General features: G+C 42.1%; 1 protein-coding gene across 2 annotated transcripts in view; it reads left to right on the forward strand.

Moving 5' to 3' along the window:
• The first annotated feature begins 555 nt into the window (after positions 1-555).
• SRGAP1 (SLIT-ROBO Rho GTPase activating protein 1) overlaps positions 556-19,766 on the forward strand; it is a 138,458-nt gene continuing 119,247 nt past the window's right edge. The window contains exon 1 of one of the 2 annotated variants that reach the window (XM_021547435.3): positions 556-841. In XM_021547435.3, coding sequence (XP_021403110.2) covers positions 775-841 — 67 coding nt within the window. In that variant the 5' untranslated portion in view covers positions 556-774. The remainder of the gene's footprint in view (positions 842-19,766) is intronic. The other variant, XM_021547432.3, reaches the window with a different exon arrangement.

Here is a 19,766-nt window from a genome sequence, read left to right on the forward strand (position 1 = left end):
CGGGGGCAAGCGGGCGCTGCACGGAGGAGTCCGGCCCCGGGCGGCGAGCGCCCGCCGGCGGGGCGACGGGGAGGCGGAGCGGGCGGACAGGGCGAGCGAGGACCGGAGGCGGGCGGGCAGGCAGGAAGGGAGGAGACAGCGGCGGGAGGGCGGGGAGAAGTTTATTCCCGGAGACACCTCTCCAGGGCGCGGCGGGGGAGCCGCCCCGAGCCGCGACTGCTCGCCCCGTGAGGCTGGGACATGCGCCGCGGCGCTGCCGCCCGGGGTTAGTCACGGCGGGGCGCCGGCCCCGAGTTGTCAGCCCGGCGAGCGCGGCGGCGGCAGTAACCCGTGTCTCTGGCGTACGGACCGAGCGCGGCCGCCTGCCTCCCGCCCACCGCTCTCTCCCCGCTTCCCTTCCCCTCTCCCGGGTGCGGACAGATAACAATGGTGGGGCGCAGCCGCCGGGCCCCCGCCCTCGCCTAGTGGAAGCGAGTGCCCCGCGGCCGCTGCTCCGCCGCCCCGCCCTGCGGCGGCCCCGGGCCGCGGACCGCGTTGCTGCCGGCGACGGTGCCGGGAGGCGATGGTGCCCGCGCCGGGGTTAGTCTGATCGCCGCTCCCCGCCTCGCCGCCTCCGGTGCCGGCGGCGCTCCCGCGGGGCCAGCGCCCGCCGCCTACCCGGCTCGCTCGGGCTTGCGGCCGCCTGACACAACTTGGGAGCTCCTCCAGATAAACAAGAATAATTAGTGATAATAATTTAGAACAAGGCGGAGAAGCAGAAGAAGCGAGTGGATAATGTCAACCCCGAGCAGATTCAAAAAGGACAAAGAGATTATAGCGGAATATGAAAGTCAAGTGAAAGGTAAGCGCGGGGAGGCAGCGGGAAAACCGCCGCGGGGGCCGGGCGTCTGCCGGCCCCTTTCCCCGGCTGCCGGCCGAGCCGCCACCGCCGGCGGGGCGGCCGGTCCCAGTTGCCCGAACTTCGGGGCGGGAGGGAGCGGCGGGAGGGCGGCGGAGGCTTTCTCCCCCGCAGCGCTCCGAGCGGCGCCGATGGGTCCGAGGGGCCGCGCCGGACGCCAGCTGCGGCGGCTCTGCCACAGCCCGGCCCCGGCCGGCCACCTTCCCTTCCTCCACCGGCTGCGGTAACGCCCGGAGGGGGAGGGAAAGGGAAAGGGAGGACAAAAAAAAAAAAGCTTGTCAATTACTAGGGCTAGAGACAATGCTAAGCCATACCCCTTTCTTGAAGCACATGGCTGGTGTCTCCCACCCTCCCCTCAGGGCTATAGTTTCTCAGCAGGGCTGTAGAAGATGGCTAATAAAGAATTACCCTTGACTACTGAATGAGCCCATTCAGCCATCCCAGGAAGTATTTCAGCCTCGCATCGCCCGGCTGTATCGCATCCAACTATTGTGCCAAGGACAGCGCCGGCAGATCCTGGCTTGAGCCAGTGGCGCTTCCAGACCCTCGAGTTTCCTCGCCTAGCGTTTTGCTTCTGGCAGTGTCTTGGGCGGAACAGAGATTGGGAAAGTAGCGACATGGCAGTGGGGTGTGGGTCTCTTGGTGCGCATTCTTCTAGGTACTGTCGGGGAAAATATTGTATAATATATAAATTGCAATAAATCTAGGGATGGATGCGAACGTGAAACACAGCATTTAAAAAGCTACGCAACATCTGGACTCTGCTTTTTAAAATTATGCTGGTGTGCTCTTCAATAGGTAGGGTGTTCCCTCCTTGCTGCTGCCCACAGTCTGCGATGTGCAGAGATGGAGCATGTCCTCATGCAGGTCCGTGGGCTTCAGGAACAGCCTTCCTACACACAGGCATGGGCTGGATACCTTCTATATGAGGCATCTGGAACAGGGTGGGAGGGACCACTCCTCAGCTGTTGAAAGATTTATTAACTTTGTGTACTTGCACAATATATTTTCCTCTCATTTGATCCCGTGACATCCATTTTTCAAGGCAATACTTGTAGCTTTGTTGGGGGTTTTTCCCTCTTAAAAGTAAAGAGGTAGTTTTTGAGTTATTTTCTTCCTAAGCTTAACTTTTGGTGAAAAAATACCTGTCACTATATTGAAAGTCTTTTTGTGTCCAGGAAAGGATCTGTGCTTAAAATAAGAGATCTGCCAGATAGGTGGGCAGTGAGGAGTCTGAACTGGCAGGTGGGCCACGCTTCAAGTGTCTTGTCTGATATGGGCAGGACCAAGACAGTTCTCACATAGCTGGTGTATTCACTGCCATTGAGCCCTTGAAGGGTTGGCGCTTTTTCCTCTTTGTGGACATGGTGCAGATTTATCTTGGTCACTGAGCATAAAAAATGTTTGAGATCTTAAGCTCATTGCACAGTGTGCAGACTGTTCTTGCCTCCTCCTAACTTGATTGTTAAAAGCTCAGCCTTTATTATCTGCAGCCAGTTGCTATATATGCCAGTCTTTTCCTTTGAGTAATGAAGAAAAAATGCCATGCCCTTCAGCTACTTCTATTGTTTCGTTTCAAAAGACACTACAGATGAAGCCATGAAGTACTGTTGATAACCTGGCTCTCCTTTGGTGTCACGGTCCTCCATAATAGCAGAGGGAGGTGACATTTGTAAATATAACTTAATAGGAATTTTAACTTGCTTTGCTTCTTTGTGGTGGTCTGGGGTGTGTGCGGTCTGGTCCCACCCAAATCAGCAGCTGTTTGAAAAGGTATGCTGGGCTAGATGCTTTTTATTTAAACAGCATCACTACAGTTGTATTTCAGATGGCAAGAACTGTCTGTGCTAAGATATAATTCTGCTTGACACCAGCTGTGATAGTATAAAAATGCAGTGATACCACTGTGTGATACCTTGAAAATTTTTTTTATATTGAGGTTTCAAGGCCTAAGAAATCAGCCCTAATTAGCCAGCAAGTTAGCTTTAAGGGAATGTAAATTCAGGAAAGTAAGCTCCCTATATACTGCTTGGAATTTCTTATATTAGGCTAGGAGAAAGGGTGTGGCCAAATTGCTTTTGCTGCCTGTGATTTCTGGTGTTTGCAATGGCTAGCTGATTTCTCACTGCTTATGTGTTTAGTTGCTGAAGGATGTGGACAGCTGGGCAGCAGACTGGGTGTTTGAGGTCCTCTGGACAGGCATGTGCACAGGAGAGCAGCAGCACGTATCTCCCATATCTTGTCGTGAGATTGCATTGAGCCCAGCTTGCTGAGCATCACTGTTAGTGCTTCAGAAACCATGCCACTGATGTGTGCATTTGAAATCCTGCCCTAGGATGTCTGAATATTAATACTGAAGGAAGAGGGGCCTTTAATGTACATGTGCCCTGTAGGGTATGAATATGGTGCCATATTTGGAAATGAGGATTTGGTAGTGCTATTCTTCACATAGCTTTTCTGCTCTTAACTCCTCAAATAGGAAGCAGTAACAGATGTTAATTGTCGTGCCTGGTTCCTGAGTGGTGTAAACTGTCATCTTCTCTGTGGATTTTTAGCAGTATCGCTAGATTGGCTATTGCTTTAGTAGAGGTCATACAGGAACAGCAGAAAGTCTGTAAATGTTACCTATTTGTCAAGCTGAAGTAAACAAGATACTTCTGACTTTATTGCAACTTGTTTTGCAACATCCTTGTTCTTCAGTCTACCTTCTGTCAAGAACTGTTCCAATTCAGTTAATAAGGTAAGCTTGTATACTTCCCTGAACATTGAATAGAAAGCAGAAGAATATTTCTTAAGGATGTTTTAATACTGAAGTTAGAGCTATCTGGCTGGATACCTATACATATTGTTTTGGGGGATGTAAGAATATTATGATGGCATGGGTACCTTATTTTGTAGACATAAAGGCACCTGGAAAGTAACATAACTAATAAAATGTTTCTGGTCATCCACAGCATAAGTTTTATCTGTGTTTTTCTGAAGAATGTGGTAATTTTATTTACACTCTGAAGTCATTAGAGGTAGTTTTACCAACCTTGTAACTGGAGTGAGGGATACAACTAGAGCTAGAAAGTGGAAGGAATACTTTTATGAGCCAAGTATTAATTTTCTGCTGTATGACCTTATTAGATTTATAGACAGCATGCCTTAACTCAAGGCTCAGTTGACTATAGTAGCCTATCTTACTTTTTGTATTCTGAGGACCAGCGGTACTTGGTACTGCTGATAATGTCAAGTAGTATCTATTGATAAAGTTACTGAGCAATTCACACTAGTGACGAAATACTAGGGCATCCTCTGATGTCTGTGAGTGGGTGGCTTGAGTATGGTAGAGGGTGAGCTGGTGAGATCTTGAATACTTGACTCCCTTTGGAAATTTATCCTTCTGAAAAATAAGTCTCTCGTAGTAGCAAGTGGATTAGGGATATACTGCTCCAAAGCTTTTCCATCATTCATGTTAAACTGGCATGTTTGTCTTCTTAGGACTTGTATCTGGCCTTCTATGGACAGGAGAAATGTGCTTTGACTAGGTAAGCGTTGTATTGGCTAGTTATCAGGCCTGTCTCTCCTCCATATGGTATGAACTGTTGAGAATCACTGGAGTTTAAGTCTCAGCCTTTTTACGGAACTGCATCTCCAACTGAAATGGGCTGAGGGAAGAGCTGCTTAGATCCCTCCTTTTTTCCACCTTAATTTTTCAGTTGGAAGTGACCTAGTAGAAATGCAAGCCCAAAAGCAGTTTGCAGAGGAAGATGCTTCCCCAAGATCAATATTTGCATAGCCTTCTTCAGATCAAAATACTCCTGTTTTTCATCAGAAAGAACCTGGTGGCAGTCTGTATTATACATTGCCTAATTTTTATGGAAAATGAAAATTCTGAATTGTGAAGCCAAATTTCACATTAAAACAACAACAGAAGTCTCTCTGAGAAAAGGCAGAGTTCTGAAGTCCCAACTGGGCTGTTGTTTTAGTAAACTGATAGCTATTTGAATAAAGTCTTTGTAATGAAACATTTGGTACCTTGGATGATGCCAGAATTCTTGAGGTTTATTTTAAAAAAATCTGATGAATAGATGCCAGTTTTCAAAGTTCAAGTTTATCAAGTGTGGTTTAGCAGAAATTTTTCTCGTCAAAGAGCTTGACCACACGCAGGACTTTGATACAGAAAGGATATTGTTCTCCATGCTGTTTTCCAGCTGGAGTTATGTTGTCTAATGAAGTTCCTTATCTTTTCCCCCACCATTTTCTCCCAGATCTCTGATCCTTCCTTTCAGAGTACAAACTCCATCTGTCCAGGTAAATGTTAATGAGTTTGTCCAGGTAAATGTTAATGAGTTTGTAGTTGACTGCGCTGCTGAAAGGGGTATCTGCAAATTAAGACAGTTCAGTCATAAACTGAACAGTTTTTTAGGTTGGTTTTGGGTTTGGTTGGTTTTGGTTTTTGTCTTGTTCTGTTTTTTTTTTGCTAACCAACATATTAGTATTTTTACTCTTCCACAGCTTTCTTGGAATGAAAACTAAGGAACTTGGTTTATCACTATGCTGTGTACCAAAGTATTTGGGGTATGGGGGAGCCCCACAAAATGCCTGCTTCCCAAAGGTCATGGCTGAGGAACTTCAGAGGTTTTGGCTTCTTAGTCTTTCTGTAGAATTAAAGAAAAAATCCAACTTTTTATGCCTTTTTGAAAATATGACCAAGAGTCAGGAGAGTACACTTTTTTTTCCCTGGTTTGACCACACACTATAGCTGCTGTGTTCCTGCACCACAGTGAAACTACATTTATTATTTTATTTGAAATTAAAGGTGAAATACGTCTTGATTACTATAGCACACATGAAAAAGTAGGTAGTGAATGGATTGTCTGAACAGTGTTTCTGGCAGTATGGCAATCATAATGTATCTTTAGTGCATACTTTGTAGATACACATTTTTGTTAGCCTCTAGCATGAAGTTTTAACTTACTTCTGACTCTGAAGCAATTTGGAAACTTTTTATGATTACTTCTTTGGGGCTTTTTCTTTTCCAAGCATACTTTCTGTGCATTTTTGCTGTTGCAGAGCAATGCTCTAAATCATGGTAAGGTCAGTTAATTTCCTGACATTATCTTTTATTGGTCACTTTTTTATGAACTGGAGTTCTAGTTGCTAATAAAATTAAACATAACTTTGAAATGGCTGCAGTAAGACAGAATGGGATCTGAATTTCTTTCCATTTTCTGGTTCAGACTTCACTTGTGTTAGGTTTTGCCTTTTGTTAAAACTGGATTCCTTGTCACTCAGGGGTGATGGATGGTAGTGCTGGAAGAAAGTGAGTCAGTGCTGTTGAGATTGAATATGAAATCCCCTCCTGACCATTACACAGCCTGTTAGAAGTCACTGAACATGACTTGACAGTGCAGCATGTCTGATCTCTGCTTTGGGCAGGGATGGACATGGGGGAGGCAAAAATGGAGCCAGGCAGGTGTCAATGCAAGCTCCTGTGTTACTTGTTCTTCCCTTTACCTTTTTTTTCTTGACCCTTCCTACATCTACCTGTCATGCCATCCCACGTCTAACCTTTCTGGTCTCCCTAGTGGAAATCGCTGCCACCTTAACTTGTATTAATCCCTATTAGAGTCTAATCTACTCTTACTGCTCGGCTTTCACAGGGCAAAGCAGGCTTTGGAGTGTGGGGGTTTGTTTGTGTGTGAGCGATTATGCTAAATGTGTAGCAGGGCTGCCTGTGCTCAGGGTGCTGCTGCCTCTGCTTCCTGCAGGGTTTAGTCTTAGGCAGCATTTGCTCTGTGAGTGCTTCTCCCAGCTTGCCATGGTACAGACCTGATCCTTCCAGGGATCTGCCCCATACTCTGCTGTGAGCTGTCTGGGCTGATGTGATGAGTGCTGGCCATTTCTGAGGCAAGGCTGGCTGCCTTTGCACTGTGCTGGTCAGTCTGGGAGCTGCAAGTCATGAATGGTCTCTTGTTCCTGAAGTTATTTCATCTTTTCTTTCTCCACTTTTTGTCTCTTGGACACTGTGCCACACACCCTGAGGTTCAAGAGATTGTGGGAGTATGTGTGTAGGTACATACATATGGATGTGGAAGAAGAGCAATAGCTGAAAATTGGAGGCAGTGGTTGAAGGTGCAAGGACTGGCATCACTGCTTGTGTACCAGGTACAGGGATGAGGCTGGTGGATTTTGCAGTAGCAGATACTTGGGATGAAGCTCAGAAGGCTTTGCTGAGAGCATGGGTCGAAGTCTTGGGTAAGAGACAGCTGTCTGCACAGGAAGATTGCTTGCTGTGTATCTTTTACATTACAAAGGCTATATCTGGCACCAAAATGAAAGGAGCTGGTTATCAGTGCTTTTTCCTTTGTTTTCAAGACTTAAACAACTGCAGGCTGTTTTGGCAGTTTGTGTGGTGGCTTGGTCCTGTGGGAGTGCTCTAAGACAAACAATTCACTTTGATCTGTTGTAAAGGAGCCATAATCCTGAGGCACTACTTCCTCCAGAATCTACTGTTTTGTGCAGCTTATGGAAGTCATCTTCTCATAGACATTGAAGTGTCACAAGTGAGTTACAGCCACCTGGTAGGCTAAAGGTGTTTTACCTATGCTCTGCCCACTAATCCATCTTGTCCAGGCAAAGCACTCCCATTCTCAAGACATTTTCAGTTAATTTCAGTTTTGTAACTGATCAAGGAAGATCTCTTTTAGAACTCCTTCCCTCTCATTTTTTCTCTTCTGTCACTATTTCTCAGGCGTATACCTGTATGAATTTCAAGATGCACTATTCAGTTTTGCATCGTACAACCTGCTGGAAACCTGAATTTTACCTGGAGGAGACTGATAAGTCCTGAGATTGAGATGTAATGTCATTATGAAAAATGAAGAGCATTTTGGAAATAACCCCAAGCAAATCTGATGTCCTATTTCCAAGAACTGGCTTGTATGTGGGCACGGCCATGACTTCATGTTATTCTCCTGTCTTCTCTGGAAGGTGTAAATGCTTGGTTTAGCTCATAGTTGGCACAATAAAATAATCTTAGTTTTAGATGCATGTTAATGAGGTAGATGTTGCAAGGTAGGACAGGAAAACCTACTAAATGCTCTAAGAAAATGTTGTGGAGAAAATGTATGCTTTATGATTTGACTCTTTAATAATCATATCTGTGAAATAAGTAAAGATGGTCTGTGTTATTTACTCCAAACTCTATCTGGTGCAGGACAGTGCTGTTGATCTGTCTTTAATGAAGTCTTTCCCAAGGTATGTGGGTTCTTTATCTGTGTTTACCTTGATTGTAGCATCTGGGGGGGGGTTGCTTTTAAAGTGGTGAGAAGGAAAAAATACTTCGTCTATTTTTCTCAAAAAAGATTCCGTAGAACTTGCTTAGAAGTGTGATCATACAATCACCAGTTAGAATATTCCTGTTAACTTTGTTATGTTATCTATTATTGACCAGTAAAACATGCTTTAGTTTCAGCTGCAACCTCCTGAGACTTTCCTTTATAGATGCAGAAGTGCTGACATGCAGGCAAGGGAGTTGTATTAGCATATTAACCAAAACATTCTTGAAATATACTAGACCTAAGTGGGTTTCTTATTGTAAAATAGAAGTTACAAAAAGTGTAATTAGAACACTTATGGTGCAGTATTTCTTGTTAGCTATATTGGAAATAAAAAGCAAATGCAGCTGGCTTACCGGATGATGACTTCCAGGAAGTAATGATTGTAACCCTTTACATAATTAGCTGTTGTGGGAAACAAAACTGACTAGAGATTCATGTAAACTATCCAGACTCCTTAACTGACTCAGTGCTTACTCATCTGCATTACTCTGCATGCAAAATCTAGCAGTTTGTTGGTGCCGTCTTTTGTGGGGAGTCTTTGAGATGCTGCGTGTTTCTTCCAGGGTGTCACAAATGGAGTGGTGCCCTTTTGGATTTGCTCAGTGTGTAAAACTAAATAAGGAGATAGGCTGATCCCCTTTCACTTTGCAGTGTACATTCTTTCATATGGGAAAAGAAGGCAGTCTCTGCTGTTTTAGCCAGTTCCAGAGTATCCGCTTCCTGAAAATCAGAGGAATCTGTTCATGTTTACAAACTACAGAGTACACCAGAAGTCTAATAACATTCAGTGATAGCTCTTGTATGACTCTGTTCTTCGACAACGTGTCTTTTTTCAAACCTTGCTGTTCTCTGCTTTCCCCCTCTGATTCTTTTTTAAGCAGAGAGAGGATAAACAATCTAAAGCATCAGGTCAGAGGCAAGATAAAATAAGTGTTCATTCAGTACCAAGATGAGCAGGCATCTCGACTGAAACTTTCTAATTCAGTAATTAAGTTACTGTTTTACACAATAATGGAGAAATTTAAATGATTGCAAGTTACTTAATTGAATTTTTAAAATATAGACCAGGATGATCTGTTATTCTGATTGTGCTACTAAATTAACAAGAAAAAACACCCCAAAGAAGGGATGGTAGCTTTTATCATACGCCTCAATACTGGTCTCTGTCACTAGTTGCTGTGACTAAGTTGCTAGGCATAAGTTATTTTTATTTCTTTGAGAGTATTTGAAAGGCATTCAAAAGGCACGATAAAAAGAAAAAGTTCTTAACCCTTACAGGATTCTTACTACACCAAGGTTGTTATAAGTGGTTAGACAGCACAGCAAGCTCTACCTCTTGCAGATCACTGATTTGCCAATGAGTAGAAATGAAAGTGTATAAGCTCTTGTCCATAGGTGCCTCATGTATTTTGCAAATTGGTGTCTGCATGCTTGTCTTAAATAATACTAGTTCTTTGAGGAACCAGCTGTGTAGGAGAAAGCTAGCTTTTGTGTGTGTTGTGCATATGGATAACTGGTATGTTTTAAGAATTTGACAGCTATGCTGTGCTTGCTGCCTAGCAGACTACTTGAGGTTAAGATCAATGTAATAGGGTTCTTTGTATTATGTACCTTTTTGGGGGGCTATCTTCATTTGTGCCTTCCTAATTTCCAAGTGACTGTGCAAAAAATTAGTGAGATTCTTAATGTAATGATAGAAAATAGAATCCAAGTGTTAATCTGCTCAGATACTTCAGCATTAAAATCACAACCATGTGCAGAGTGGGAGAAGGTCCCCTGTGCAGAAGAGAAGAAGGAGCCCAGTGCAGGTAGCAAGTCCCCACCTGCTAGGTGCCCCTCTCCTCCAAGGGTGCCATGGAGGAGCCTGGTGGCAGCGACCGCTGTTGTGCACGCCCAGCATCACTTCTTCCCTGGCAGCCTGTGATGAGCAGCCTATGTGCATCTGCAGGCGAGCTCATCGGATTATTGTGGACTGTATTGTAATCCTTTAATTGCCAGCCACTTCTGATGCCACGGTATTGTAATTGTGGGTCAAATTCTGTGCTTTGTAAGCAGTATTCCCACTTTACCTGTGGGATGATGCAATAGACTATGCCTTGTGAAATTGAACGTGTGGCCTTAATGAGAAAAAAAAGCCTCGCCACTCTTACAGTAAAGATTTTCTTTTTTATATCTAATCTAAAGCTACTTTCTTTCAGTTCAAAGCCATTACCCATTATTTTGTGACTACCTTGCCTTTGTAAAAATTCGCTATCCAGCTCTCTTGTTCCCTTTAGGTACTGGAAGGCTGCTCTGAGGTCTCCCCTGAGCCTTCTCTTCTTCAGGCTGAACAGCACCAACTCTCTCAGCCTGTCCTCACAGGAGAGGTGCTCCAGATCCCTGATCATATTCATAGCCCTGCTCTGGACTTGCTCCAGCAGGTCCCCATCCTTCTTATGCTGGTGGCCCCAGAGGGAATGCAGCCCTCCAGGTGAGGTCTCACTGGATCAGAGTAGAGGGGAAGAATCACTTCCCTTGGCCCACTGGCCATATTCCTTTGAAGCAGCCCAGGATGTGTTTGGTGTTCTGGGCTGCAAACATACATTGCCAGATCATGCTGAGCTTCTTGTCAACCAGTATGCCCAAGTCCTTCTTAGGGTTGCTCTCAGTCCATTTTCTGCTCAGCTTGTATTTGTCTTTGGGATTATCCTGACCTACATGTGGGACCTTACAAATGGCCTTGCTGAACTTCATGACGTTTGCAGGAGCCCACCTTTCAGGCCAATCTAGGTGCCTCTAGATGCTGTCACTCCTTCCAGCATGTCAACTACATCACACAGCTTGGTGTTGTTTGCAAACTTGCTCAGAGTGTATTCAATCACATTTTCCATGTCACCAGTAAAGATGTCAGAAAGCCCTGGTCCCAATACAAACCCCTGAAGAGCACCACTCAACACCACTGGTTTCCATTTGGATGTCAAGCTGTTGACCACAGCCCTTTGAATAACACTATCCAGCCAGTTCCTTATTGACCAAGTGGTCCATCTGTCAAATCTGTGTGGCTCCAGGTTAGAGACAAGGATGTCATGTGGGATAGCATCAAGTGCTTTACACAAGCTAAGGTACGTGACATATTGCTCTTCCCTTATCCTCTAGTGCTGTAACCTGCATTACAGAAGACCACCAAGTTCCTCAGGCACAGTTTGCCCTTGGAAAGTCATGTTCACCAGTCACAGTATTTTCCACCTGCCTTAGCATAACTTTGAGGATCTACTGCATGATCTGGCTAAACACTGTGAAGAGATTTGCATCTCTGGGAAATTTTTCTGGACAACCATAATGTTGAACAAGAAGAAACCCTCTTCAACATATATCAAAAGGGAAAAAAAAAATCAATGGAAATAAGAGCCAAAGTATAATTCCTCCAATATATATATTCTCTGACAAGACAACAAGTGGGTTGCTGGTGGGAGGTTGTGAGTGTTCAGAGGAACTGTTCAATGAGATTGCAAGCACATGCTTTGATAGTGGCCTGCTTGGCAGTTCAATATAGCTCCGTGTTGTTCCCTGGTGGTTCCAGGATGGCCTCTGAAATTCCAGGGTAGGGGAGGCACTACATCCCATGAGATGAAATTCGTAGAAGAGCTCTAGCTTGTGTTTGCCTTTCAGATGCCACATTTAGTTCAACTTTGGTTGCTGTCTCCCTTCTGAGGTGTTGGTATGTTTGTGTGACTGCACATATTGGCCTACATGTTTATTCTGTAGTATAGTTTGAAATGCAGCATCTCTAGTATTTATAGACCAGAAACTGCCTTGCCTGCAGCTGGCAAAGTGCCAACCTCATCCATGGTGATGTCATCTGAGTTGCCACCAGAGTAGGCCTAAAAATGTTGCTTTTTCTGCTGAGCCATTTGAGAATATGTATGAAATTGCAGCATCAGGAATCTGATCAGTGTATCCTTCCTAGGGATCAGAGCATTTGCATGAGGAGTTCTGTTCCATATTTTGCTACCTTTATCTTATTCAAAATTGAGTCTTGAGTACAGATCTCCCACCTTGCAAATGATTGCTTGGAGAACTAATTATTCTTGGACAAGTCTCCCTGGTTTCTTGTTTGTTGAAGCTCTCAAGCTCTTTCCCAGACTTAATAAATATTTAATTATTTACAGGGTGATTATGAATCCATTGCCTGGTAGTTAGAGCAGGCACCAGAGAGATAGGGTTCTCTATGAATTCCAGCAAGAGTGTATTTCTGCTCTGCTTTTTTAAAGAAATGGAGAAAGACTGGAGGATTGAGATAATTTTATGACCGCTCTAAATTAAGAATACTTCATTAATCTGGAGGGGGTAGTGATCAGAGGCTGCCTTATTTATCACAGTATGCAGAAAAACAGCTCTTTTCTTTGTAATGATTTTTAATCTTAAAGCCCTTCCAGTATTTGCACTGATTTTTGGTAGGAGCTTGTCTCTAGTTTTGCAGATAATCTGTGAAAGAACTGTTTGCTCAGAGTTATTTTAAAGGTTCACAGATGAATGTCTGTTTGCTTGAACCTTTGCTTCCTGCAGCACTCTCTCCATACAACACAGTCAGTCCTCTGTCCCATAGCATTTCTGGTCCCTGGGTGCCTGAATTGCAGATTCACAAAGAGCTTTTTTCCTTTTTTTTTTTTTTTTTTTTTTTTTTTTTTTTTTTTTTTTTTTTTTTTTTTTTTTAGCCAGAAACTTACTCAGCAAATATTCCTGATTTATTTAATATCTGTGAAGAGTAGGTTTTGGGGTTTTTGTTTTCTGTGGAGTTTTGTTTTTGTTTTTTTTTTTTTTTGGGGGGGGGGTTGTTGGGTTTTTTTTTGTTTTGTTTTTTGAGGGCAGAAAAATTACTTCAGCTGATGTTTAAGGAGGAAAGAAAGGCAATTGGTCTGCAAATATTACCAAGGCAAACCTGCAGTTTTTAGTCAAATAACAGTGAATGTTTTGGGGTTTAGTGACTAGAGGTGAATGGTTACTGTGCATTAGTGTAGCTGTAAGGAGGAAAAATGAAGAACTCTTTATCAGTCATGACAGCTGATTGGGTTATTTCCTTTACAGAGCTGTTTTGTAAGGCAGCAGACAGTCCTTCAAGAAGTCAACTTGTTACTGATTTGGGGTTTTACTTTGGTGTATTAGTGGGGTTGTTCTTTACTTCTGCTACTGCAGCTATATGTGGCAAAGTCAGGTTGTTTGAATGCTGTATGCAAACTACCATAGCTGAGAATCAGGCAAGAAGATGAAAATGTCTAAATTCTTTTTCCACTTAATTTAAAAGCAGATTTGAGACAACCTTCCAGGTATACTTCTGAACTTGTGCGCTGGTGTGTTTTGCATTGGAAAGGGCAATTTGTTCTTAGTTCTGTTCTGCACTCCATTCAGTTATCTGATAATTTATGTAACTATTAATGTGATTAATTTTTTTTAATTGTAATTGACTGTTGGGTTAAATGAATAGCTAATGCATCATGAACCTGTAGCACTTCCTACTGAGTAAGAGCATGCTTATAAGTGTATTGAAAATACTGTAAATAAGGAGATTGCACGTAAGTAGTTAGGGAACTAAAATTTCTAAGTCTTCATATATATGCTATCTGTTGATTTTTTGGTTGTTATATCTGACTTGGAAAGCACATGCTATTTACATTATGTGGCTTTGGTTTTGCTTAGCATTGTTTGTGTTAAGATATTTGGAAATAGATTTGATTTAATGGATTTTTTACTTCCATCTCTGAAATTACTTTTTTTCTCTGTTTGTTAACTATCAGTAGTGTGGAAGATCATGGGATTAGCTATTATCATTGAAGACTCCATCGGATATGTAGGTCTGTAGCAAGATGCTCTGGAAAAGAGCTTCTTAGGTTACAGTTTAAACCATGTGTAGGGCAGTGGGGATTCAGACCTGTTTCTAGGATCATACAGGTCATTACTCCTATTAGTGTGTTTATAATCGTGGAATTACCCCTTTGAATCTCATCTGAAGAGTCTGTGATTTTGGGAAGACATACCTTTTGTATAGTTCTTGTGCAAACAAACCTGACTTAGTGGAAAGAAAAAAAACCAAAAGCTCTCAGCCTCTCCTACATCAGGGTTAAGACTCTGCTCTAACTTAAGCAAGAGGGTTTAATTTAAAGTGAGGAGACATCTTAATTCCAGGTGACTGGAACAGACTGACAAGAGTCTTCTCAAGTGTAGTGAAGGTAGCTATACTTGAATCAAAAATGGAGCACCAAGTTCAGAACATTAAATGAGTATTGATGAAACTGATGTTTCTCTTCGGGAATTTGTTTTTTCTGTAATTAATAATATTTTTCCCCAGGTCTGGTATTTAGCTGGTTTCCTAAGTGATGAGGTGGGCTTTGCTGAAGCAGAGCTGCATGTGGATGGTGTGGGGCTGGCACTGGTAGGTGCTGAGGGAACTTCTCAGTTGTGTAAAAGTATGTCAGTGCTTTCTAATGTGCCTTGGCTACAGGAAAAGCTCGAGACCCACTGCAGTAGAATTTCAGTCAGTTAATGGAATAGTCTTTGAATGCATTTGAGTGCACTGAATAGTTGCTAACTAATGCAGGGTTGGAGGGATGAATGAAGGTACTGCTTTTACAAGCAGAATAGTTGCTATGTGTCCTCTTGGGACAGCCTTGCTTACTTCACACACATTAATTTGTTGACCTCACTAGAGCTCTTAACCTTCCTAGGGCTACTAATCTCTATAATGTCTGAAGAATTTGGCTTAATTTTGCCAAACGAATCTAGCTATGAGTCATTATTTCTGTAGTAGGACATTTAAACCGAGTCCCATAGTCAATGTGTCTGGCTGATACTTGTGTGAGAACTTGTAGGATCTGATCCATGCTTTTGGAATCCTGACTTCTTAAGGGTAGGAGAGATTGTTCTGAAACAAAGGAAATGTAATGCAGAGAATACTGAAGAAAAGCAATAACTCACTTAAATCAGATGCAATTCATAAAATAAAATGGTAGGTTGTAGACAGGATTATACATACATCACAGAATGTTTCAGTACTACTCAAGATGCCTTGTGAAAATGGTAGCAGTGATGTTTTCAAGTTACTGACTGCTACTTCCTTTTTTGTAAATGGCTAAACTAAAGCATGGCACAATAAAATAAAGTCACTTCTAAAATTTATCGGAGGCATTGAATTGAGGAGGTAATGGAGAATGATGTGAATGTCACTTTCATGTCTACACTATAAAATGCAAAAGCAAAAACATAGTAACCACAAGGCTCTTTTTGATGTTTTAATCTTTTAAACCTTTGAAATGGTGGTGTGCTTGAAAGGGCTTCTAAATCCATTGGTTAGTCTGTGCTGTCTTGCATTGTGTTCAACATCACAGCAGATAAAGGAAGAGTGATCAGAAAGCTTAATGCAGTCAGAGCATCATGACCTGTTATGTAAAGCAACATTTGGCAGGGCCTTCCCAGCTGCTGTAAATGAATGTTAACAGCATTTTATCATCTGCTTTCACTGTCTTTATTACATAATCTGAATATTTATGACTCTATTAATATGTTTAGCCTTGAAATTGCAATACTGAAGGAATTAAGGTTCCATAGAATATTGAACAACAAGAATGATTTTATTTTTTGCCTTGTGAACAAAAGTTGTGTTAATATTGAAAAGCTTTGAGTTCCTATTTCAAATAAGTTTACTGAATTGCTTTACAGGTACATATTATTATTCCCTAAATTATGTATTTCTCTGAACATTGTCATAAGAAAAGTATCTTGGTGACAGAATTGCATTGCTGAACATGATGCCTCTGTGTGTATATGAAATACAGAGCACTAACCACAAAGTGATCACTTTTGCTACCTGTAATGCAAGTCTGTGAATCCATTGTGATGATACTCTGTAGCCTTGAACAAACATGACCAACCTAGACCAGATCCAGGCTATCAGAATCACTTCCATCAGAGAGCTGCTCCAGGGGGGATTCTGGGGCAAGCTGTGGGCCTAATTATCACTACAAGGGTTTTGTGTGGGTAGGGGTTTTGTTCGTTGGTTGGAGTTTTTTTAATAACCAAAATCTTGCTTCCTGCTGCACTTCCTCATAAACATACATGCTCTCCCTCTGTAGTGACTATATATACTGTTGTCTTCTGATGTGAAATGCATATCACATAATGTGTGTACCACATTACATAACTGGGGACTGGTTGCAGAGGCTGTCCCATTACTGAATGCACAGTTGCCTGTATCATGATTTTACTTGAAATTATGTGTAGGATGGTAATATGCTTGGTCAGAAGATGAATGAGGAGCTGTAAATAATTTCCCTTGGGAGCCTCTTGTGTTATATTATGTCCCCAAGCAGAACTGAACATCACCATTTCAATAGTCATCTGCAAATTTCTAACAAGATGGTGTGTTCAGCAAGTGGCTCTCACTGTTGGAGTTTGCAAGTGACATTGGTATTGTGATTCCTTAACCTCCTGCAGGCTAAATTGTTCAGTTAGCTGCAGGCTTATATTTGCAGATTGTCTACAATCATCCTAGAGTGGAAAACAAAATTTTGCATCTGAGTTAAATGAAGTTCTTGGTCACTTTTATTTTTAAGTGCAAAATCTATAGCCTATCTGAAAGCTGCTGTCCTAAATGTCTTCCTGCTGATTTCCAGGGCTAGAGTTGGAGAGATGCAGGTGTTGTGGAGGTAGGTCTCTTTTGTTCCTAAAGGCCTCAAGAATGTAGTTCAAATCCTGTGGTGTGTTGTGACACTATATCTAAACTCTGAGTATCTCTGACTGGTAATGGTCTGTACTTCCACCCTCTTCGCAGTCACACCTCATGAACTGGTAGAGGAGGCAGCTGCATATGACTGTAAGTGTACAAATTCTTAAAAATTTAAAGATCAGCGGTTACAGGGTATGGAGTGTTAGAGTCAGGAAGTAAGTTTAGATTAACATGTATTTTTTTAACAGTGTTTTATCCCCAAGCAAGGTTGTTATAGTTACTGCAGAACTCCAAATGTACTCTTCCCTTGTGGGGATTAGAGATTTAAATATGTATTGTTGTTCTGGGGATGGTATTGAGCAGTCAAGGTTCATAATAGAACAAGGAAACCTTTAATTGGGACAGGAGTTTCAATTGCATTCTTTTTTGCTTTGTGTAAGAAAAACTTGCATTAAATCAGATAAATAAAACAATGGAGGGGTGAAGGAAGTTTGGAAGAAACACATCTATTTAAAAGGTTAAGTGCTGAGTTTGCAATAAGCCAGTAGTTTTTATTTGTGAAACTCTTAAAATATGATTTGCCTTCTCCCAGTCTGTAAGCATCTGAGTCAAGATATTTTAAGGAGATGTTTTTCAGCTTATTCAGTGGTTTGGGGATTTCTTGCTGTCTTTGATTTTTCATCTAGGAGTTACCTTTATTGCAATGTGAATTTAATAGCAATGTTTACATGGTTCTAATATGTTGAGTTAGGTTGGTACGTGCATTGTAATTGCATTCTTCCCTTACTCAACTTTGTATTTACTTTGTGGGACCTAAATACAATGCAGTATTTCCTTTAAGCATAAAGAATGATAATGAATCCTTTCTGGTAGGTTCTGGGGTGTTTATTGCTTTGTGCCGTTGAGTTCTTGAAGTCAGTAACCTTCTCTACAGCCTCAGCAAGTTGCCAGTGTGCAATAAATTATAAAACTGGCAATTTTAAGGAATAATACCTAATAGCTTCAAGGGTTTCTTAATTTGTTTCTGAAATTCCCTCTGGCAAAAAAAACCAAACTAGTCTCCTCTTTCCACCAGACACTGTTAAGAGGAAGCCTAGCAGGTTTGAAGCTGGCTTTCCTTTGCACTTATTTAATGTTTGCTGGCTTATAACGTGTGATGAGGCAATGGAATAATCTGTTTTAAATGAGTTTTCGGAAGGAAAAGCTCAAAAAGATGGTGGTGGTGAATTTGGTCATCTGTCTTATGCCTGTCCTCTGCAGTTTAAATGCCAAATCCAACAATGACAAAAGACTACCGTTGTCTGGGAAACGATTGATTCTACTCCTTGTTTGGGTAGAAGAGCTCTCAGACATGGCTCAAGGTAGTCCATTTCCCTAATTACCTATCTCTTTGGGTATTTTACAGCCTTCTGCTCAGTCCTATCAGGAGAACACTTTTCAGAGCAAAATCCATGTCCCTTTAAAGGACCTAACCAAATTGCTAAATTCTGAATAAAGCAGCTTTTGACTTCATTTGACTTCAGGAAAGAAAGGGCAGAGCCCTTTGTGCTAAATAATTGATGTGATCTTCTTTGCTCAAAATTTTGTTTTGTGGAATGTTCTAGAAAAATGTTGTAGTTTTACTGGGTGAGTGGTAAACACTTTAAGTGCTGAACAGAATCTCAGTTGTGGAGATGCAAAGAATACTTCATAGTAGCAGTATACTTGAAACATGCAGAACTCTCCTGCCCTTACCCTCTTCTTGCATCCCCTTTAGTTCATTCCATATGAGTAATTTATTTGCCAGATAAAACTTTTGTACTCCTTCCCCTTGGAACAACCTCAACTGGCATTTGGGATTCTTTACCAGGAAAAAGAAGCAGGAACATTGTGTTGCATTTATAGAATGTGCTACTAAATGGCTCTTCCTGTTGCCTGACTTGATCATGACTGGTTCTTGTTTGTCACAAGGATCAGTACAGTCATTTTATATAAGGGAGGTATTAGTAACCTGAGAGTGGAAATTCAGAAAGGTCTTTTTATTTCCCCTGAATATCAACTAGTGCCTCTTACCTCTTGTTCTTTCAATGGGCATTGCTGAGAAGAATCTGGCTCCATCTTTTCTCTTCCTTCCCTCAGTTCCCCGTTAAATATTTCTACTCATTGTTAAGATCCACCTTGAATCTTTTCTTCTTCAGGATGAAAATTGCTCTAGTGCTTTAATAATTTTTGTGGTCCTTTGCTGAACTCACTCTAGTACTTCCATTGGACTGGAGAGCCCAGAACTGGACACAGCAGTGCAGGTGAGATCTTATCAGTTTTGAGTACAGAGAAAAAGAATCTTCCTCTACCTGCTGGCAATGCCTTCCTAGTGCAAGCTAGGAGGATGCTGGCTTTCTTTGCCAGCTTTGTGGGCTCGTGTTGAATTTGTTGCTCATTAAGATGTTTTTGTCAAGCTGTTTCCAGCCTGTACTGTGTACTGGTGCCTGCAGGTGCAGAACTTTGAACTTCCTTTTGATGAATGTTAAAAGGTTCATATCTGTCCATTTCTCCAGCCTATTGAGGTCCTTTTGAATAGAAGTTGCTTCAACCATATGCTGTATGAACTTTCTCTTCTTAGCTTTCTATTATTTATAGGCTTGCTGAGGATGTCCTCTGACTAATCATCTATGTCATTAATAAGATGTTAAAAGAGTATCAGTATCAGTCCCTGGGGTATGCCACTAATGACTGGCTGCCAGCTGGACTTCATGTTGCTGATTGTAAATCTTTGAGATTTACAGTTCAGTCAGCTTTTAGTCCACCCCAATGTTTGTTCCTCTAACTCAACTTAGATCAGTTTTTCCATGAGGATATTGTGGGGGAA

The sequence above is a fragment of the Lonchura striata genome, chromosome 5 (assembly GCF_046129695.1).
Source record: "Lonchura striata isolate bLonStr1 chromosome 5, bLonStr1.mat, whole genome shotgun sequence".
Taxonomy (NCBI): Eukaryota; Metazoa; Chordata; class Aves; order Passeriformes; family Estrildidae; genus Lonchura; species Lonchura striata.